Source organism: Cardiocondyla obscurior, linkage group LG20, assembly GCF_019399895.1.
Source record: "Cardiocondyla obscurior isolate alpha-2009 linkage group LG20, Cobs3.1, whole genome shotgun sequence".
Lineage (NCBI taxonomy): Eukaryota > Metazoa > Arthropoda > Insecta > Hymenoptera > Formicidae > Cardiocondyla > Cardiocondyla obscurior.
The window spans coordinates 1,694,095-1,717,409 of NC_091883.1; the positions used below are offsets into that span (position 1 = coordinate 1,694,095).

General features: G+C 46.0%; 1 protein-coding gene across 21 annotated transcripts in view; it reads right to left on the reverse strand.

The window, feature by feature from the left end:
• LOC139110336 (protein muscleblind) overlaps positions 1–23,315 on the reverse strand; it is a 350,852-nt gene that overhangs the window by 185,909 nt on the left and 141,628 nt on the right. The window contains exon 2 of one of the 21 annotated variants that reach the window (XM_070670035.1): positions 19,766–21,620. The exons of the other annotated variants lie outside the window; for them this stretch is intronic. Coding sequence (XP_070526136.1) covers positions 21,555–21,620 — 66 coding nt within the window. The 3' untranslated portion in view covers positions 19,766–21,554. Of the gene's footprint in view, positions 1–19,765; positions 21,621–23,315 lie in introns of those variants that run through there. 21 annotated transcript variants of the gene reach the window in all.

The window sequence follows — 23,315 nt, forward strand, 5'->3', positions numbered from 1 at the left end:
ACGCGCCGAGGCGGCTGCTAATTTATTAAATTTACACCCTCCCTTAGCGCTCGCGCATTAATTTCGGCCTCGTGGCCGCGTAAGATGCAGGGAACAATTGAAGGTACCTGATTAAACGCGGGCGTAATTATTAAAGAGTGCAACAATGGTCGTAGAAAGCGTGCCGAAACAGCGATATAACAATGAGAAATAATACTTAAGTTTAAGTGGATTTTCATCGTCTTTATAAAAATTTAAACAGCGTAAATTAATTTTTATTAATTATTATTAAAAAAAAAATCTCCGAGGCGAATAAATCAAAGATTTATGTCAATGTTCGTTCGACGCAACGTAAGTAATCGACAGATATATTTCTCATTCTTAGATATATAAGAATTGACAGTGCGATCCACATTCTTTTTTATCCCCCTTCCCCATGGCGTATTTTCCGCGTAATTCGCAATTCGTTTGCCGATTCTTCCGGTGCAATTCCCGCTCTCGCATGAGAATCATTAATTTAAGAGACCGTCAGAAGAGACGCGCGAGGAGGGTAGGGTGCCAGGACGGGGAAATCAATCGTCGAGGATCAGGGAAATAAATCCCGAATCTATAGAAAACGATCTTATAACTTTTTCACGCCGGCCCGACGTTCCGCGATTGTTTTCTCTTTCATTCCCAGAGAGTTCGGAATCGTAGAAGATGAGGGAGAAGGGAAAAGGGAGAGGGGGGAAAAAGAAAAGGTCTTCCGTGAATAGCGTAACACCCCCGATTACAGGGAACCCTTCCCGGAATGTATCAGCGCGAGTTTCGCGGTTAAACATCGTCGCGAGCCGATCGACGGCAAAAACGCCGCTCGCAAAGACGGAGCGACAGCGATTACGTCAGCAATGAGGTCGCGATGCGACGCGCGTGGGCGACCGTTGAGGAGGGACAGCCAGAAAGGGGGCAAATCCCGGGAGTGCGCGATGATCGATTGAAACGTTAACGAAATAAAGCAGCGCATCGGTCGCGAGATCGCTCCATTCGCCGCCACCCGGCCTCCTCTGAAGGCATGATTAAAATTCGAGAAGGGAGACTTCAACGTGGACACTCGAGGCCCCCCGGATGATAAGTCAGCGTGCCCCTATCCCCGTCTCCCCTGCGCGACAGTAAACCGTTAATCATGCGATTTGACACGGAATGACATCAAACGCTGATTTACAATGGCGAGAAGAGCCCCTGGATTTCTCTCGACGGCGAGCGGTGAGAAATTGTCCCGGATTTCGTTGCAACGTTTATTGTATTGCACATTGAATTCTATCGTTACTTGTAAAAGTGAGAATAACACGTAAAGCAAGAGACAATGGACCTACCAGCGCGGATGATAAAATTTATTTGCGAAAGAAGTACGATAACGCTCAACACTTAACAACGGATTTTCGTGCGATTATCGCGGGATTGGCGATTCCAATTCAAATGTATTCTAAATTTAATTTTCCCGAAGAAGCAAACGTTTTTGGAGACAGTCGAGTGTTTTTATAAAATTTAGATTGAACGTGCCGCGGCCACGGTGCAATCGATACGAGCTATTAACGACGCGAGAGCGGATAGTAGAATTCGAAATGACGTGCTTATATGCGATAAAAGCGGCACCGAAAATGCTGATAAACTCGATAGAAGTTTCGTTAAGCGATTCATTCTATTTTTACCCACGTGAACCCGTCATCCCGCATTATAGAGTGGATATACAACGCGGTGACTTGAACTGTCCATAGGATATTCATGAGTCACCGTCTCGCATTTACGTTGATCGTGATTTTTTAGCAGACCGTGAGCAATAGCGGGCGCCGTAGATGTTATTTAATGCAGGCGCCTCCTCGGAAGAAAAAGAAGGGCGCGCAATAAATATATTTAAAGAGCGAAATGAGAGACAACAACTCGCGTTACAGCCACTTCGGAAGGAAATAGAATCCTGCTTTAAGAAGTAAATAGAATTCTGCTCGTTTCTTTTTTTTTTTTTTTATCTTCGGTGAATTAAACGTCACTTACCCCTAACCTGAAATACAACTTACGTCTGTTTTCAATGACTATTACAAGATTGATAATAATTTCTGCGGTACCAGAAGTCGCTTATTTAAAATTAAATCGAAGAACCAAGCGTGCCTTCGAGCGTGAGTCGAAGGATCTCCGGCGGATGCGGCGCGTTAGGCATCGCGAGGTACGGAATTTCAAACCCGCACGCTCGCCTGTCCAACGATCCCGTTCGAAACCGTGCTCGACTTTTATAGGTTTCGAACGAGGGTCGAGAGATCGGAGCGTGATATAAAAGTCGGTCGAGCGTGGCTGGGCTGCCTTCCTCCTTGCTTTTCTCTAAAGCCGGCAGCGTAACGCGGACGATATTAACTTTCTTTTCGCAGCACGTCGATTCTATGTTGATAAGACGAGCGCGGGAACGTGAGCGAAAAAACACGCCTCGCCCTGGGAATCCCGTCCCTCCCTCTTCCTGCGTCTGCTAGGTAAAAAGGGAGGCAAAAATTCGCCAAGAAAAATGTGATAACTTTTGATGCGCGCCGGCGAGATTTAAAGCAATCATTTAGAACGGTCACGAAGACGCTCTCACGGCGAGAGTTACCTCGCGAGGATTTATTTGCGCGACGCGAAAAATTTCCGGTATCGATGATAGTGCCGGCTGTACTTTAATTGCTATCCCTGTTGCGAAAAAAAAAAAAAATTAAATAATTTCGAGCTCACAGGTATCCGAATCTCGATCGCAAGGCGGATCAAACGCGATATTGAAAGTATCAGGAAATATAAAATTAGGGCTAAACATTATTTTAATATTATTTACGTTCTCGAAAATAAATCATGAAAATTTTATCTTTAATAATTATTAGGAGAAAAAATCATTTTATATCTTTTATATTATATCCGAACATTTGTTGCCGCGTACTAGTCTACTGCGCGTACTGATAGATGCCACCGCGCGTTCGTCTGCCGGGCCCGTCGGCCACCGCGTCCGCCGTGAGCACGTGCGTGTGTTTATATCGGCCGTCGCGTTGCACGTCCACGTGGCGCGGGACACGCGGGTGGCGGAACCCGGCTGGCCCGGTGTCAAGAGCGCGTTGACATAGGTCAACGCGCGATGAAAAACGTTTAGATATCCAGCTTTTCTAACTCGTTATTATTCACTATATAATGAACGATAATTAACATTCATTCTTAATTGCGAGTTTTGGGAGTATCGATTCCGTTTCGTTCATTTCGTCGTCAATGGGAAAGTTTCGCGAGAGCGTTCGCTGTAATAAATATAGTACACAGCATTAACTTGCGGGCGAAAGAAGGCATGAGGGAGGCACGAGTAATAATAAGATGGCGCCTAATAATCTCAGTTAAGAAGAGTAAATAATCAAGCCGAATGAATGGCTACCAATTTAATCAGGCCGCTACCCGAGATTACGAATCCAAGATTGTTCGTTTAATTTAAGTAGCAACTTCCAGCTCCCGCGCCCGCCGCTAATTCGATAAAAAGGTATTAGCATCAATTTGCGCCGCGGAAAATAAACCAGATATCAAAGATAAATATGGCTTCGTTTATACCTGTCTCTTCCATTTGACAGTCTAAAGACTCGCACTTTTCGAGAGTAAGATTTCAGTTGAGCGACCAAGCGAAATAAAACTCGAATACGATGGCCTCTATCTTTCTCTTAAAGCAACTTTCCATAAATTCATGTCTTAGTTTAGAAAATATTGTAGAACGTTAGGTTCGCGTTTGAGTGAGTTAAACATTAAATAAGACATGTGTAATTAATAAAAAAAAAAAAAAAAAAAAATACCAGCCGTCTGATACATTATAGGAAAGGTCGCGTAGTCGTAATTTTATATTCCATGTCAGCCGGCTTCGATATCAAACGCGGATTTAATTCGCCCGCAAAGATTCCGGGGGACGGCGACGGGAAAAGTATCCGCGGGCCTCCGCGGGACGGTCGGGCGATTGACATTTCGCTCACGTTCGCGCGGATTCCTTGATATTCAGGTTGAAATCACGCTAATTCATACCGCGCCGCGAAATCGTCTTGCGCGAGGTGCCGCGCGCGGACGGGGATTCTTCGATATTCAAGACCCCGCGTCGAATTTGCATTTAGATAAAATACAACGTCAATATTGGCGAGGCGGCGATCGGATACTGTACACGTGAAAGCCTAACGTAATAAACAGCGTGTCTTGCCAAATAATTCAATAAGCGAAACGGTCAGCGGGGGCTGATTAAATTTATTTCGCCTTTTAGGCGAGCCGAGCGACGACCCGGAAACCAAAGGCTCGTATAAAGCGTTATACGTATATTCATATAATTAAAAAAAAATAAATACTAGAAATAAATTAATAAATTAATATATGCTTTTGTTTTTGCGGCGCAAAAATACCACTGGGTTTAATTCTGCAGCCGTGCTACTCGGATTTTAGCCGCAGAGGCTCGCGTTTTTCTGCACGTGAAAATCGTTCTGGCTACAGTCCACAGCGAGCGCGACATCTCGCATGGGATGGCATAAAAAGATTAAAGTACGGATAAGTGCGTAATTGCGGAGCTCGAGTTAGCTCATGCACGAAGATGGAATCGGGGTTATCGCCGCGCCAAAACGGCGAGACGGTTCGAGATCGAAAACAATCGAGGTTCGTTACTAGAGCGGTAACTCGATAGCCGCCGCTTAATGAGCGTTTTCAGCAAAATCCTAAAGAGGTATTTGCACAAAGCCCCGCTGTTAATCGGAACCTAATTAAGTGAGGATGAAGCGGCGGAGAGATGGGCGCAAAATAAACGGCAAAACGAGATAAATAGCCATCGGTGAAGGATCCCCGCGCGGAGAATCTTTATCCGCGTTTATGCGCTGATTCAAATGATTTATCTTCATTACAGTTCGAAGCGATCTCGAGTTGAAAGTCGTCGATTCAATATCGCATAGACGTTTTTCAATCTTAAAAAAAAAATCCAACAAAATGATAATATACATATAATCGAAGCTCTGCGTTCAAATAAATATAATTCCCGTAAATAAAAATACCAAAAGTCCAAATTCAGTAATAAGGCCAAATTTATGCTTAAAATAGAAAATTAAATTACCGTTGAATTAAATTTAATTTTATGAAATTATACCATTTCGAATTTCCGCGTGTTCGATAAAAAAAAAAAAAATTCGTAAAAATTATAGCGTGAATATAATTATATTTAAAATATTGCGTCTCTTTATAAAATGCCGTACCGAATTTGCCGTGTATCGCAATCTCAATCTCGGTTACAATTAATCTAAGACCTCAGAGAAAACGGAGCATCCAACAAATTCATGATTGCGACAATTTTTCATTGTTATTCAGATAAGTGCGACTAACGCCGGGATGTCGAGACGTTTTCTTTCATTTTTTTATTTTTATTTTTTAATACGCCACGACTTTACATTTCCTAAAAGAGCGTGCGAAGAAAAACGAGCGGTCGCGAGGCGCGTTATCTCGTTTCATCGCGACGACGAATCGTCCCGTCCCCACGAGTCGCAGACTCACGAAGCGGACCTTCCCAAATTAGGCGGCGGATTCTCACCCGGTCGCCCCCGAGTCCTTTCTGCTCTCGTGCCCTCGTGTAAAATGAAGTCAACGACCGGTTATCACCGGCAGGAATCAAGAATCAGTCGTTGCCGGGGTCCACCCACGCTTCCCACGAGCGCCTTGATCGTACAGACTCACGCTCGACTCATCATAACTAACGGCAATCCGAAAGTATCGCTCCATCTCTTTTTCTTTTTTTTCTTTTTTTTTCTTACGAGAATAAAAATAACGGAAATTATCCTCTTTTGGCTCCTCCGTGTCGGAGCCGTCTTTACTTCTTTCCGCTCGGTTTCGCCCGCGATCGAATGTTTCGCAAAACGTTAACGATGCTCGGCACGCGTGATTTCGGGAGCGAATTTAGAAGACGTTATTTTCCCCGGATCATCCCCCCCGATAGTCGCCTCGTCTTTTCGCGCTTTCTCCGGCCGAAAGTTTCTTCCGCGGCGCGGGCAGGGGAGGAAGATATTGAAAGTCAGGGCGCGACGTGCGATTCTGTTGTATCGCCAGGTGACTCAGCAGTCCCAGCACGCTCTTTCGTGCTCGTTCGAGAAATCATGAACGGACACACGGAACGGGGCGGCGGTGCCTGCAGGAAGAAATACGCTTATCATGTCCCGGCGGCGAAAATACGGAGGTAAAATAAAATCCGCGCGGACGTGAAGCCTAACCGTGCGCGACCGGCGCGCCGGGCATAAAACCGGATTGACATTTACGCGCGACTCGAAAGTGTGCATAACCGGACGGGGCGTAAAGTGTCATGATATACGATCGGTATACGGCCGGGTCGCGCTTATGCGCGAACACGGACTGCCGGGCGTTGTCACTTTACACGTGACGCATATGCATTCAAATCCGTCTTCGAGCATTTGTATCGCTATGCGCCTTATTTCCGTTTAAATACACGCGAGCGTTTTTTTTTTTTCTTTTGAAGTCGCGTAAAGTTTCCAAAGCAACGACAACGTTTCGCCCACCGAGATGCATGCCACGTCCCTTGTACATATTTCAATTTCTGTGCATGGTCATGGTGCATTAGGTGAAGTTTCTATTATGTAACTTGAGTTTCTGGCGCGTATATGTGACCTGAAAATGTTGCGGGTGGGAAATAATGAAATATAAAATAAATAAGATATTAAATATTGAAAATTTCGGATCTGATTAAATTAATTAAATTTCTCACGTCGACCTTTTATCCATTCGATTATATTCAAGCACGTCTGAGCGAGGAGAGTGAGAAAACGTGGCTAGCGCGTCGTTCCTCTTTATACGCGAAGAAACGCAAAAGACTATCGAGCGTCGTTGCCGACCAAGAAGAGGGTGTTAGGTTCTGCTACGCGGAATTCGAGCGGGGCGCCACGGTGTCGCCGCGTTCCGCTTTTATCACGACCTCCCGATGAAGGGGTCTCTGCCTGCGGTGACCGCGTATGGTCCAGATAGGGAGGAAAGAGCCGACGATCACGTTGCGTGCGCGCGCGTTATACAGGCGACGCGGCGTAGCCGTTTTGGCCGCTCACAAATCACGCCACGCCGCGACTCCCGTCATACCGTGATGCATCGCTGCGGCACGCGTCTGATGACACAGCTACAACGCGGTGGAGAGCGAGAGAGAGAGAGAGAGAGAGAGAGAAGGGTAAGGGGAGGGTCAAGGGTCAGAGGGATAAAAGCGCACACGTGCGCGACCGCGAGCGTGGGGATGTCGCGCCCCGGGATCAGGTAAAATCATCCCTCGACCGACGACGGGGATAATTTAGAATCGAGGCCGCCGGTGAAAATCATCGGCGCCCGTGTAGCGTTACGTTCGGTCCGTCATCCCGTTTCACGACCCCGCGCGGCCAACGAGCGAGAGCCCCTCCTCCCCCGTTAATCCTTGCTTTTCTCCAATTTCGATTCCAGTACCGCACGCGTAAAATCGACACTCGCTCCGATGCGAAACGAAACGTAACACCCGCGCGCCGAGCGCGCGTTACAGGTGGCGGTTTGAAAGCGCGGATGTGTCCCACCCCTTCGAATTCGACCCTTTGCTCCGGCGAAATCTTTTCATCGGTTTTCGTCCTGTCATTACGGTACCGCGCGGCAGCTTTATGAAGATTATTGTATCGCGCGGAATCTTCTTACGTGCTCCTCGTGCACCGAGCGACATTAGGACGACAGGGAGGAAATATGTTAGTGGCGCTACGAGTTTCCATTTCATGGCGCTATTTATAAGTTTATTAGTCGTGAGTTACCATTACAGCTTGTGAAAGCTCGTGAGTAATACGCTCATAAACAGCGCTATGAAATGGAACTTGTAGTCGTAGATCGTGCGCCTCAATTGCGATTCTAATCCGCTCGTTACGAACGAAATCCGTTCCGCGGGGTTAACGGCATAACTTATTAGCGAATAAGCCGTGACTTAATCTATATTTACGGCGCTGTCGTTGCGGTAAATTTCGCTGGCGGGGCCGGGAATAACGCGAAAAGTTGGCGGTATCGAGCACACGAGATTGCGGAATGCGGCATCGCGGCTCGCGAGAGGGAGAGAGGACCTCCTCCCCCTCAGACCAGGATATTTTTCTTCCGCCGCGTTGATCAACCCACCTTGGCGCGAGCACATCCGTCCGTAAAGAGAAATTTACGTTTACTCTAACGCATATAGAAACGCAGAGTCCCGCTGGTTCCAATGCACTTCTCGTTCCTCCTCTTTCTTACCCCCTTTGCGGCACGCACCCGGGAGAATCCGGGCAGCGGCGTAACGGAACGCGACTGATTCAATTCGAGACTGGTATGCACCGCGCACCCGAAGATGAGGACACCCGAGCGGAAAAGGGAATTCGCAATTCGCGTCGATTCGTGTTCATCCGGTGGTTAATTCTTGCGCCGGGTGGAGAAGCGCACTCCCCCTCCCCTCCCCTCCACCCCGGACCGAGGCACCGAACCGGACGCGCACGGAGATTGAATCCGGGACCAGGTTCCGTCTGAATTGAAGATTGGGCGAAATTACGGGAACTCGCGACGTCGGTACAAACGCGATTACGAGGCCTTTTTGAACCATCGCTGCGAGGACTTCCGCGAGAAACCTCTTTGTTTTTAGGGGAAATACCTCTGTTACCGATACACGTCACGGCGAGCAGCGAATTCAAGTCACAAGTATTAAAATAGTATAGCAAAAAAATATAAACGCATATTTATTACATCAATGTTCGCGTGCGATGGACTACAGAGTCACGAATATCCCGACGCATCTTCATATATTATTCGTATCCCTCGAACTCTTTCCTTGCAAGTACACTCTGCGATTGTGAAATACATCGAAACGTGTCGCCGCCACGTACGGGTATTGTATAAAAAAAAAAAAGTAACACTAACAGAATAATACCAATGTCGGCTTTCTGCTCCGATAAAAGAGTTTTTCGCGCGTAACCGCGCGGCTGGATAAACACGAAGCCGCTTATGTTTCTGCGCGCGGTATAAACCGTCCAGCTACCGTTGTGTATACAGTGGACGATGCACCAATCGAGATTCGTGATCGCCTATTTCTTCGTGACTTTAACAACAGGCTCGCGGGAGGAAAAAGAGAGTTAAAGGTCGAGCAACGTGATTACCTGGATGGGGGTACAGAGCATCGAAAGAAAACATGATACCGCCCCGCGGCTATGCACATCACATATACGGTGCTCCCGAAAACACTGCTGCAACTTTCAGTGTCAGGTTCGCAAATTCAAGAGCACAGATAGTCGAAAATAATATCCGAAAGTAGCAGAAAAAAAGTGACAAACGGTTAATAAGAGCTTAAAATCCCTTTGGATTAAGAACGCGAAGTTATTAAAACGTGAAACAAAATCGTTCGCCATTTAACTCGAAATAAGACTTCACTGCGCTGACGTCTTCATTTAGCATTTAATAATTAAAAAAAAAAAAGAAAAAAATTATACATAACTTATTTTTTAATTTGACGAATAAATATATAAAATAAATAAATAGCCGTAATGTAACGCGAGAGTCTTTCATTAAATCTTCGCGAGGAAAAATTCTATTATCCAGGGAAATCGATGTTTCAGGACACCTTGTAGCCTAATGGATAGCGCGATATCGCGAGCCCGAGCCGAGATGTATTTTCTCCCCTCGTAATGCCTTTAGATCCTTTTTTCTGGACCCCGTGTACCATTGCTTCTCCTTTAATTCGCTCTCTCTCTCTCTCTCTCTTTCCCAGTATAATTTCCTCGCCGCGTTAGAGCTAATAACATAAAGTACTCGGTGCTTTTCGTACAGACGCTGATGCATCTCCGGCCATCCGGTTAACAGCGGGTAAGATCCTGGAGATATTACCGACTCGATTATACGCGCGGGATGTTTCACGGCGAACGAAATAATAGCCGCGCTATATTACAAGAGCCGCCGAAGTATCTCGCTTCGAGTACGTATTGTTCGATAAGACATAGGGCAAGAAGGAAAAAAAAAAATATATACTATAGTATACGTATAATATACTATATACGTATTCCGAAGATTGATAACCGCGATGAATTCAGTACGGTCGACACGCCAACCATCCATTTGAAAAGTACTCCAAGCAGCTTAAAAGCTTTAACGCCCTTAATTTTTTAACATTTAACCTCATCCTCTCGAAGCGTCTCTTTCTCCAAAACAAAAAGACAAAGCGTTTTTTTTCTTTTTTTTTCGCGATCTCGAGATTCACCGTCACTTTTGAGTTTTTGAAAAAAATGTATATCTCTTACAAAATCACACACAGTAATATTGATAGGAGACGTTTACTCTCCTTTGCACGAAGCGAGCCAAGCGAGAAAACCAATTAACGTCGCGAAAAAGCGACGGCAATTAATAACTAATTTACGCGTAGCACTAATTTTTTTTAGATAGAGAATAAATATATTTCGCGGCGTTTTTATTTATTTCTTTTTATTTCTTTCTTGAAACGTTGGTTATTACCGCGCTATTATTCTAGTACCAGACGTTGGTAAATATCACATTCTAAAGAAAACTGGAGTAGCAAGAAATAATTAGTAATACTACACTCCCGGCAGAATTAATTTCAACGAAAGAAGTAATGAAGGTCATAAAATGCAGCCGGCAGAAGAAAATGCATAATATATACACACATACATTCAGAAACGTATACAGAAGAACGATGGCGCGCATAGGAAAGTTAATAATCGCGCGCTCTTTTCGTTTTCTTTGAAAATTAATTTACTATAATCTCTTTTTCTTTTCTTTCTTATTTTTTTTTTTTTTTTTTTTTTTTTTGGCACGGAAAAAAATGTGGTTAATTTCGAAAATTTAGCTATAAATTTCATAATTATTCTAGCAATAAATATAGTCGGCAACCGTATTTATTATATCTCAGCGACAAAAATATAGTCGAGTCGAGTACGTTTATTGTCGGCGTAACTGTTGAATTACGGCTCAAAATTAACTATTGTCGCAATCCTATCTTTATGGATGCGGCGTGCCGCGGCAATTTGCAATTAAAAACCCATGTTAAAAGCGCATTGCCCTAGGTAAGAATAAGCGGATTGTTCACATATTGCGCGACACACGCGCTCCATGCTGCCTACGCAAAATCGTTGTCCACGAAGCCTACATTCCATATCGATTCGTGGACGGTGTCACGGAAAATGCCGACATACCGATGCGCGAATGCGACGGGGGCGAAATGGATGGGCACGTGGATCGGTGTGCTGAATGTGCGAGCTATGATAGAGAAATAACAAAAGGGGGACAAACGGGTAAATAGACCGTCCGACCTTATTAGCGAGTGTTTGATTACCGTCCGAGAAATTAAAGTTTTAAACTGCGAGATCGAAAACGAGCAAGAAGCCTTTGCACAGAACTTATTAACGTCTAATTAGAAATCAGCGAGTGAGTCTCGAATTAAGAGGAGCAGATTAAAAAAAGAGAAAAGAAAAGAAAAAAAAAAAAAAGAAAATTATATAATAAAACGTTGTTCTTCAAGCAACGACTCATTTAACTTTTTATTTAAAAAAATTTTCTTTTTTTTTATTTGTATCCTCGTTTGTATTAGAAGCTAAATAGCTAATAAAGCTACCGATGCTGTTATCGAATAATGAAAGAGAGAGAAGAAGAAAGAAATAAAAAAAGAAATTTTGCAAAGCGATCGGAGAAATTATCTGATGCGAAACTGCGGATGCAAATAGTCTCCGTGTACAAGGGAATCCGTGTTGATAAACAGACCGAACGAAATTGGATGATGGAAATCCATGGGATGGGCATTTATTAGTGCGATCTAGCGTAAGTCTATCCGGGATGCCCGTAGGACGGGCGGCCTTTATAACGCAACGCGATCGCGGAGCGGCATCGTTCGAAATCTCCGTTTTCCATACTGTTTCATTCACGGCTCGTTCTAATTATCCCCGCAGGCTGGCCGCATGGTTTAAACATCGGGCACACATACGCGTACGCACACGCGCCCGTGTGAACGCGGCGAGATAAGGTTTGCGCGCAACCGGTAAATTTCATGGGAAATTTGTGACATATCACAATGGCGGGCGTAATTACTGTCAGATATGACCGTTAACGCTTCATGAACCGGCGAAAGAGGTCAATGCCGCGGTGCAGATTGCCCCGCTGGACCGAAGAGTGAAGGCGGGGAAGGGGGAGGGGGAAGGGTGGTAGCCGGAAATGGGGACGTATCGCATTGCGGAGACGTATCGCACCCGCGCCCGCCGGTGCCACCGGCCGATATTAATCACGATAATAAAACGCGCCGTCGATGTAACGATTGCCCGCGATTACGCGACACCCCGGATGACTGGTGCGCGCAATTATCGAGATTCCCAAAAGCGATAAGCCGCGCGCGGGCCGATCGCTTATCGCCGCTTCCTCGTTCCCCGCGCGCGTTTCTCTCTCTATCTCTCCCCGAGCACGTTAAGGCGGGCGCTAAATCACATTACCGGAGGCCCGGATGCAAAATTCATGAGTATATACTTTCCGGACGAGAGACAGATCGTCAAATTTTTATTCCACGTTCGGTCGATTTATTACGCCGGGAATCGCGCGCGCCGGAAGGCGATAGCGGCCTCCGGAAACGGATAATGCAAAGATCGGGCCGGCACCCGGGCTTACGTCTGCCAGAACTATTTGAAAACTACTCCGGACTGTCGGCTCAACTGAAAGTATGTGGCGGCGAGGATTGTGCCCGGCGAGCCGGTACATTATTCATGGGGTAAGCATTACGAATCTCCGCCCGAGAATAATGCAAGGACGTCCGCGGCGCGAGCGGCGTTATAAGATTAACGGGAAACTTATTGCGCTCAGCAAAAATGTATATCAGACCGCGGGAAAACGCGCGGCCTCTTCCTCCCTCGGCCGGCCGCTTTCGTTTTGCCGCTCCGGAACATTTCGCATCGCTAAATTCACACACCGTTCACGCGTTTCTTCCCGCCGACGCGATCATCGCGCTTGTGCGCGCGAGTATGCACGAGTGCGAGCGGACAATAAAAAACAATGGTTGCGTGACACATCGTGCGTTTACGGAACAGGAAGCACGGAATTATATCACCCAGGCACGTTAAGCGAAGTTATTTTAAACGTGACATAACTGTACTTGGCTCCGGGAGAAATGTTACATTTAAGAGGCGCGATCGCGAAGATTTTTCGTTCTCGCAGGGTAAGTCTCCGCGTCGTTTGGGAATCGGGAACAGCGCGCGGGCCATTATTAAAATAGCGTTTTCCAATGTAAAGTACGCCCGAGAAAAATGCCTTTCGCGGCGAAGCGAGACGAGTAGGCGCGTCGTTGGGCGACATTACGCCACGCATTTGTTTCGTCATTTCCCGCGGGAAAATCGCATCGACGTTCTCGCATCTGTCGGCCTGCAGTTACGATCGAGGCTGCCCCGCATAATCTACGATACCGCTGTGCGCGTCCTAGCGAAATGCAGACCGAGAGAAAAATATCAGCCATAAGGCGCTACGACTTTCTGCCATCGCCGGACTGTTTTCGCGAGGCGCTCACTTTGCAAGAATCGTCGCAATCATACTCGTTCGCGATGTACGCTGCAGCAAATGAGGCACGCGATACGAAGCGCTCGATAATATCTCGTGATTTAAACACCGCGTTTTGCGCGAGCAATCGTAATTTATTTATTAAATAAAAAAAAGAAAGAGAGAGGTATTAAATTAATAATAATAATAGTAAAAAATGAAATATTATTCATAAGATAAGTTAACGGTAACGAGAACAAGTTGGCATTTGCGATAATTAGGAATGATAACGATATCAGCAATTACGCGGATCGCAATAAGAAACTCACGGCAGTTCATTCATTAAACAATGCGGGAAATATCGGCGGGGAGTATCTATCGGGCAGCTCGCTCTTTCACGAGACAGCGGCTCTCGTGTTTTAGAACTTAATCAATATACATGCAGCGCGAAGTAGCGACCCTCAGAATTCCGAGTGGGAAGCAACTCTCGGCAAGGCGCGCGCGTAAAGTAGGATATCGACTGTGTTCTACGTGCACCCGCGGTTGTTTACGAAGAACCCATGAAGAAAGGCGGAACGGGCCGCGTACGCGCGAACAAAGCGAGAAGCACCCGCGGAGGGAAGCCACTTAAAGTGAAATGTTTCTTCGCGCTGCTGGCGAAATTTTCGTCCGAGAGTGTCGTTTAGATCGGCGATAGTCGGCGAGATGAAGACGAGAGAAGATTGGCGGGGAGGAAAAGAGAGAGAGAGAAAAAGAGATAGAGAAACAGAGACACGATGATGTGTAACGAAGGGCGCATAAACGGTCGCTAAGTAAAATAAGAGAAATGAAGGAAACGGAAGACAAGATTGAGCGAAAGTGAAGGAGACCGGGAGAAAGAGCAACGAATGAAAGGGGACGAGAGTAAAGAGAGAGAGACAGAGAGAGATCGGTAACCCTCGGGTCAGGTAACCCTAGATTGCCCATTTCCAGTTTACTGCTAATTCATTCAAATTGTATTTGTTCCCAAATACACATCCTATTCTCCGGGCCGCCTCCTTCCACCCATTCCCCTATACGTTTATATACAACGTGTTCTACGCTCCGCGCGGCTTCGCGTAAGGAGCAACACGAAATAGATTTCCCTCAACAATATCGGTGGTATTGATTGGCTAGCCCGAGCGCGCGCCGGATCGTGGAAAAAGAGAAAAAGAAATTTTCACTCGGCAACACCACGCGCGGAACCTTTACTTTAACTGCGATTTTAATCCGAGTGAGAATTAATTGTCGGGGCAAAAATAACCGTGGGTTTGAAAATTATTCAACGGCGAGAAGATGCGGCGCCGTCCAATTAAATATTCGCCGGGGAAAAACCGTTTCCGAAATAGTCGCGAAATCTATAAACGAGGAAAGGAAATACGGGGCGGAAAACTTGGAATACCTCGTATTTATGTGCGACGTTATTTGAACGTGCGCATTCGAACAGCGACGTGTGCGGCGTATTACGCGACGAACGCATGTCTCGCTCCGTAACAAATTGCCGCTTCGTTGCACGTTTCGCAGAAACGAACGAGCGGCTACGAGGGCGGGAGGGATAGCGAAGCTCCGCGAAGCACGAAGAAACTTCACCAAAATTTCGAAAGTTACGGGCACTCGCTTTTCGTCTATCGCTGCAGAGGAAGCCGGGATGTATTCTGTTTCGGCAGCTGTGAAAATTTCATGCCGCGCGTATAAAGTAACGTTCGCCAAATCCGATGAAATCGTTAGAATGCGCAAAAAGAAGAAAAAAAAAAAAAAGTATTAATATTAAAATTTAATGAAAATGCGAAGGAAAATGTAACGCGCTGAAGCATAATAATGATAATGACCAGTAAACACAATTTGTAATATTTAAGTAATGGTACGTACACGGGTAAATGTTGCCTGTAACATAATTATTACAACTATCACGTTACGTAATTGCCGCAAATCATACTGAAAATGGACTGCAATTAATAATAAAATGAATAAATCAAACGGAGAGAACATCGAACGTTAAAAATACGATATAACTCACGATAACTGAAAGCGAATATTTAAATTAACTTGCAAAAAATTTTGATTATACATTTCTAATTGAAAACACAGATAGCGTGCTTCTAATTTAGCTCGATACGTTATGACACTCATTAAACTCGTAGCTCTTCGGTAATTATTAAGTTGAATAAACTCGCGAAGTAATTAACAAATACGGGCAGATCAATGTATACTTTACGAAAGTTGCATTTCGCGTAATGGCATCGACTCATTCGATGGGAAAGTAATTTTTGAGGGGGGGGACATTAAAAGAACGTACGAATTCGTATCGATATTCGATGAAGGCGAGGCTCCAATTCGCGGGCTCTGGACGCGACGTGGATGAATTTCCCCGGCGTCTTTATTTGCGCGGATACCGCTTACATCCCGTAACCTCTCGCAACAGGAAAACATTAGCGCGCGAGGTCCTCGCAAAATTAGCAAATTGCTACCGTCACTCAACGTGTTAAAGCGCGCCGCGGACGAATGCAAAGCGAAACGATGAGCAAGGTAATCCTCCTGGCAGGCAAATGCTCGTGTCACGAAGACGACATGCTGAATGACGCAAGTCTCAGGAGCATTTAGCGCTATGAATATTTCGAGAAGGCGCGGTTGTATTGTGTAACGTCAAGAGACGGCTGCAACAGCCCCGGAAGCTCGTGATTCGCGCATTTGATACACTGTTAGAGCCAAGCGATCATGTTCACCGCGTCTTACGAGCGCGCAACAGCTGTTCGCCGGTGATACATGCGCATGGTCGATCAAGGAGTACTTATAAGAAATTGTGTAACACACGAGATTGGGCCCGACCGTCGGTAATCGATAGACAATGAAGTGAGCTTGAATCTCGCTCAAGTCCGTTTACATTGAGAAGAACGTGTGTACGAAGTTCTACTTTTGCCCGTTTTTTTAATATCTCGATCACCTTAATTATTATATTAATTATTAAATATTTATTATTACAATTTTACATATAAAAGATTTAAAAACGAGGAGAAATACACGAGTATTATAAATAGAGTAAATCTTTTTCGCGTAATGAGTATCGCGTAAAAACGTTAATGAGTCAAGCAGCCCTTTTCGTCCGCCAAGTTCGGTTCTAGTTGCTTATCACTCGCCAAAGTGCACGCGGTCTAAGATGAGCTTGTCAACGGAGACAAGCTTTCGGAGCTTTTGCACTCGAGCGGGTGTGTGGTTGTTGCTCTGGGACTGGAGCGTTAATCCCAGAAGAGAGCCAAGATCAGCGAGCTTACCGCTTTCTTCGCTGTTCGTTGTCGCTTCGTGACGTGGATGCGAGAAACTGAAATGACCGCCGACTTTTGCAAAAAAAAACGTCATCCGATAAAAGAAAAAGAGAGAGAGAGAGAGAGAGACCGAGGAACATTTCGTTAATTTTTATCGGAAGGAAAACTTTCCGAAGGCGGCACAAGCGAACCGATAAATTGCCCGAGAGCCCGGAATTGACGCATATGAAAAATGTAATTTAATTCAGAGAGCGGGCTCCCCTTCGGAAATTTCGCCGGGGCTGCCGGTAAGGGCTCGGCTATCAGTAAATTATGCGAGATTAAAAAGAAACGAGCCTAAAAAGATGCATTTTCCGCCCTTCGCGCGAGTCACGCCGCGGAATTTCTGTTATCGCAAAATCTAAGAAAAACATAAACTAACGCAAAACTAACATCCGCGGCAGCACAATGCCGTGCTCGCGCGCCTCATTGCGCACGGCTTTTGTGCGAGTGATATTTATATTCGATCAGCGAGTCTGTTTCGAGTAGATCCATCTAGTCCATTTCGAAAGCATCTTAACGTCGCGGGGCCCGAGTCAGCGAAAAGAGAAGGAAAGCGGCGGGGGGGGTTAGAGGAGAGGGGAAACGATCTCGCGGAATAATACACCACACGTCGGGAAAATACCGGCGGTCCTTACGGAGCTGGTTACAAATGAAACCTTCGAAATGGAAAAATCCGCGGGACCCGGAGTGCTTTCCGTATCGCCGCCGCGATCGATAGGAAGTCATCGAGATTCCGTTAGCATAACAATGCTCTCTCCTCGGGCGCCGAGTTCCTTTCGATACGGGCGGCATCGAATCAATCAGAGGCACGCTCGACGTCGCCCGAGAGCCGGCCGCGAAACCGCGCGACAATCGATATTTCATCCCCGATCGGCCCCACCGGCCCTTGCGGCCGTCGTAATACCGAACCAAATTACGCCGGCAGACATAACTGCACTCCATAATAATAAAGGTTGCGCCCGCTATTTGAATAATTTACTTTGAAAACGATATAAAATCCAGTATCGGCATCGCGATCGCGGCGGCATACCTACGTTTTATCGATTTATGTATTCGAATGAAATTCATAGTGGTTCCGAAACTAGATGTACCTGTCGCACTCGAAAGAACCCGTCGTTTAGTACCGACTGCATCGACGATGCCGGAAAAATCAATCGTAAATCGAGTAGCTCAGTGTCGCTATCTGAATAATATTTTTATTCGTAATTTGTACGTGTAAAATGTAATGTAAGAGAAAACGAGAATGAATATTTTAATTTGTAATAGAAACGATAGAATTGACACCGTTAAAGCTCAATTAACAACCTAGTTAAATATTACATTCCGATACTTAAATAAATGGCTGATCGCGCGAATAATTCGTCGTTTCGAAACTGAAAAGAGATTCCTTCCGAGATATCCTCGCGTTACAAATTCATCCCGCAGGTGCGATTGTAAGCGCACCTTATGATACCGGTGTCGAACCCCGGGAGACGTACGTACATATGTAACTCGGTCTCGCGGTACCAGCGGAAAGTCGTAAAGACGTTTCTACTCGCAATAAGATTCACTGGAGGGTCACGGGGCCCCTACGCGGAAACGGGAAAGGTGGCGGCGTTACAGGCGTACGGTATAGAGTGCCGTCGGAGAGAAAACGAGAGGACAAAGGGAGGGAAGAAGTCCCTGGACGCGGGGTGTTCGGCGGTGCTCTCTTACGGATTTATGGATTTCATTATTGTCGGCCCGCGGTTGGTTACGGAGGCTGACTAGGGCAGCCCGAGGAAGGGCGAAAGGAGGACAGGACGCAGCCGGGGGGTGGCCTCGGTGGCGCGACGGGGGAGCCAAGGGGGCTTTGCCGCCTGAACTTAAACTTGGCGCCCGTTTGCATTTTATGAGCGAGCGGCAAGTTCCTATGGGCCCGTAGGAATCCCGCCGGCGCCCGAAAGCGCCGCACATTCATCCCCCGCTGCCCCCCTTCTCACCCCCGTCGCGTTTTCTCGCCGACCGACCTCCGAGACCGCCAGCGTATTCTCGAGCTACCGGGAACCCGGTCAGACCGCCCATTACACCCGGGCGTGTAACCCGAATTACCTCTCCGTGAACACCGCGTCTTTCCTGGCCGCCTAGGTCGCGCGCAAAATAACGACACCGGCGGACTTTAAGGGCTTACGAAGGGCTGAGTTACCTGACACGGCGCGCGGCCCCGAACACGCGCGCCTCCGACCGACTTCCCAGGCAGCCCCGCGCGATATGACAAACTGCGAAGTTATTCATATACACCCGCGCTTCATTTGTACCGCGTCGGTTATCGCGACTGATTTAGAATTCCAACCGCGGCGCTCCGCGCGTAGATTAGATTGCATCTGATTACCGACGTCATTAACGAGCCATATCGCGCGAGAGATTCCTCCTCGCACGTGACCAGTAATCTGGCGCTTTATCACCGCGGGGCCATGAAAAATCGACGCGCTTCCCCGCCGTCAAGTCGCGCGAAAACGAATATCGTTCTACCTCCGTCGCGGTTGTGTAACCCAGGGACGGTCGCCGGTAATTAAAACTTGGGCGAATTTTAAAGCAAACTTCGGTAATGTAATAAAAAAAAAACAAAAATTAATTAACTAATTAATAAAATAAAAAAGGCGAAAAGCAAATTTAAGAAAGTCGATCGAAGTAAACAAACTAGCGTCAGTCGAGTACCGTAAACGCTGCACGTTGAAGCGCGTCATCTATACCACGTTCGTCTTTTACTCATAAGGGTACTTTGCGTTTACATCGTCGCCAATTACACTCGACGTACTCTAATTACCCTTGACATTAAACAACGAGGAGATCCCCGGTGGGACCGTCGATGTAACCTTTTCTATACATATTAATTGCCCACGTACCGCCGCGCGTCAAACCGGAGATACTTTCGCCGGAAGGGGAGGGAACTCGGCGGGATTCCATTATACAAATCCAGAAGACGTGGGCTTCCTTTCTCGCCCGCGCGAGCGAGGGAAATAATTTATACCCCCGGACACGTGGAACACGTCGCGCGATCCGCACACAGACCTTCTCGCGCCGGGGCGAGCGCTGGTGGTAGTCTACTTCGCGAGACAATAATACGCGAGCGGGATTGAGCCAGGCATAGGTGTCGGGATATGCGAAGGAGGTAAGCTAGAGTGCAGCGTTCAATAATTCAGCGCCCACCTCATCTCTCTCTTTTTCTCTATCTCTCGCCGCGGCGTAATGCGTTCATCTGCCGCGCGCGATTGCGTACGTCCACATGTCTGGGCGCGTACGCGAAAAGAAGAACATAACGTACGGGAACGCACGGGGTTATCTTGCAGCGCGCGAATAAATTTTTCAGGCTGGATTCCCTGATAAATTTGGAATCGTCAATATATTATGCGTTGAATATCCCGCGGAACGCGAGGAGCGCGTTATACATATTGCGTGCGTTTGCTTAAACACAGACGGGGGAGAAAAAAAAACGCGTTTCATATAGAACGTATAGATGATATATCGCTGTTGGAAAAAAAAAAAAAAGAACCGTAAAATCTGCCTCCGTCGTTTATCTAATTTAATTAATTCCGCTGTTCTACTATTATTTTTTTTTATCTAATTTAATTTAATTAAAACACCGATATACGCTCGAGTTCGAGGTGATGTTAATTTGTACGTGTTAATTTCCGTGAAGACTGACCTTGTTACAATGCACTTTTACACCCGATACTCTACACTGAGGAAAAAAAATTTAGTTACGTTCGGACCCGATCAATTTTGTGATATTTTTAGCGATAAATGTGATTGAGTGAATTAAAAATATAATCAAGTCGATCACATTCATCGTTAAAAATGTTATAAAATTACGATTGGGCAAAAAATAACTGTACATTTTTTTCTTTCCAATGTACTTTTCGCGGAGAAAAGCTGTCTTAGCAACAAGACGATTATTTGAAAGTCAGCTAGAATTGAAAATAATGTTTTGAGAATTTTTTTTAATCGTTAATTAATCGTAATATAATTATTCAAAGATTATTCCGCTCTTTATTATTCAATCAAAAGGATAGTACTTTAGGCAGATAGGTTCTGAAACGTATCTTTCGTAATTTGAAACGTATGGAATGATTCCTGTGAGCGATAAAATCACATTACGCGCCGTCCATGTAAAAAGGATCAAGCTTCACCGCGACATAATATCGCAAAAGCGCGAACATATAGCGCACTTACACGCGCCGTGGCTCGGAAACCGCGCGTGAACGAACAATTTAGGTTTGTTCAAAATTTAAAATAGAGAAAAAAAAAGGGAATTTTTTAATTAAAACCAATGGCTGCGAAAGTAGAATTTAGGTATTGCTATTTCAGCCGAGTTGACTGCACTAGGTTCAAGTGTCACCTTTCTCTCATTATATTAAAACGAAAAAGATGAACTCTGATTTTACACCGAGAGAAAGTTAATCATTACTTTTAAACCTAATCACAATTTTCGGATAATTATAATTAACGCAGTTAATTCAGCTTAAAATAAAATTTAAAAAATTAAAAAAAAAATTAAACAAACGAAAATAAAACGAGACAAATGTTTTGCTCCTGCAAGTACAAAAAGTAAAGTCGCTCACCGTACGTTCGCGCTCGTTTACTCGGGTTAGATTCGGCTTAGCGACGCCGACGTCGAGACGCGCGACGCCTTGCATTCGTATCTGTCAAACCTTAGTCGCGGAACGCCGCCGGGAAGGCAGGCAGCATTCGACGATATTTCGTCGTCGACGTCATACCGTCTCGAGCGCGTCACATAAATAACCGGGTTGGCTCGGTCAGGGCGGGCCTCCCCCTCGACATACGTTGCTCACCTACCTGAAACAAAGAGAAGAGAATCTCAGAGTCTGTGGCTGGGGATGTACATATACGCGAGTCGCGCGGTCTATAAGTAACGCGATCACCCGAGCGTGTTAAAAGACGTAAACGGATCGGTATGCGTGGCGGGCGAGATTTATGCGATTACGATAATGGCGTAACACCCTGCGTAACAACCGCAACCGGGCCGCCCTTATTTAAGGCGCCCGGCTGCAATTGAAACAATTGCGCGAATTTCGCACCGCAGCTTCCGGCGCTGGTGCAAAGCTCGGCTAATTCTCCCGAGCTGTTATTTTCCAGGCGTCGTTATCGGAAATGTAATTTCGGATGTTATGAAAATGCTAAATAAATGGCCGACTCGATTGTCAGTCCGCAGCTTCGGGATACGCCGAAATATGTTAATCACCGCCGGTAATAAGCGGCTATTTACGTATGCATAATGTATAAATTTTGCAGATCTTCGCGCGCGAAGTATTCCTTCGTTCGACGTTAGACTTCGGCGAGAAGTTCTGAATTCCACGACCCATATTCGGCGGGCACGCGCATGCTTGCGAGCGGTAATTACGGCTGCGAAACTTTTCCGCGAGCGTCCTTTTTATTTAAATCGCCAGGCAGGACCCCGGCGTTTTCTCCTTTCGTCGGCATCGTCGCTTCGGTGCCGCCGGTTTTCGAGCCGCCTCGATGAGAGCAGCCGGGAACTTTAACGGGCGAAATCCATTCGTGCTCGTGCCGCACATAAATAAGAAAGTTGCGAGAGTTAAAACTCGAAAGAAGCGAGGAGCCGCCGTCCTCCGGCCGGGATTTATCACCCTGGGCGCTCGCGAGGGGCGGCGGCGACGCGTTTTTCCTTCCTCGCTCTCGTTTTTGTTTATTACCGGGCTGTCATGCGAGCTGCCGCCGCTCGATTCCAAGTTAAACGCTGATTTACAAAACCAATAACGCCCGGAACGAGATTTGAATTCGTTGCGACGAAAGTTAGATTATTGGTAATGGCAGTTAAATTCGCGCCGGGAACAAAGAAACGAGGCCTCGGCTCGCGCGAATGCGCTTGACGTAACCCCGCGATCAAGAACATAAAAAGCATAATATCTCTTGTAAGAATGTCAAGCTAATAATTTCATTACCTTCTTTTTCTTTCAAACTACTTGTACATAATAATCCATATTTTAAATATATCGCGTATATAAAATTAATGTTTAAAAAACTCTCATATTACATTCACGTAAACGCAATGCGAAACGGCGCGATAATTAAACAATGCGATTTCCCCGTGATATAAATGTATTATTTTAATTTATAATCGTGCAAAGAAAAGCGGGCAAATCGAGCTGTATATTTTAAAGCCCGACGTGACAAAGGCTCTCGACAAAATTAATAAAAGACACCTCGGTCCAGGGTTTCTGATTAAAATTCTAAATTTTGCGATTACACCTTCCCTTCCTTCCCTCCCTTCCCTCTTTTCGGTATTCGTAAATGGAATCGAATACTCGTTCCGGCATAACAGTGCTGAGCCGCTGTGCGGCGCGAACGCGAAAATAGATCTCGCGTACGTGCGTGACGCGAAAACACGGGGGGCAATATTCGTCGCGCGCGATCGATTGCGTACACGGCGCAAATTATGAAATCGACAGACGATACGTATAATACGCACACGTGTGTACGTCCTCTATTTTAAGCTCAAATATTTGGTAATGA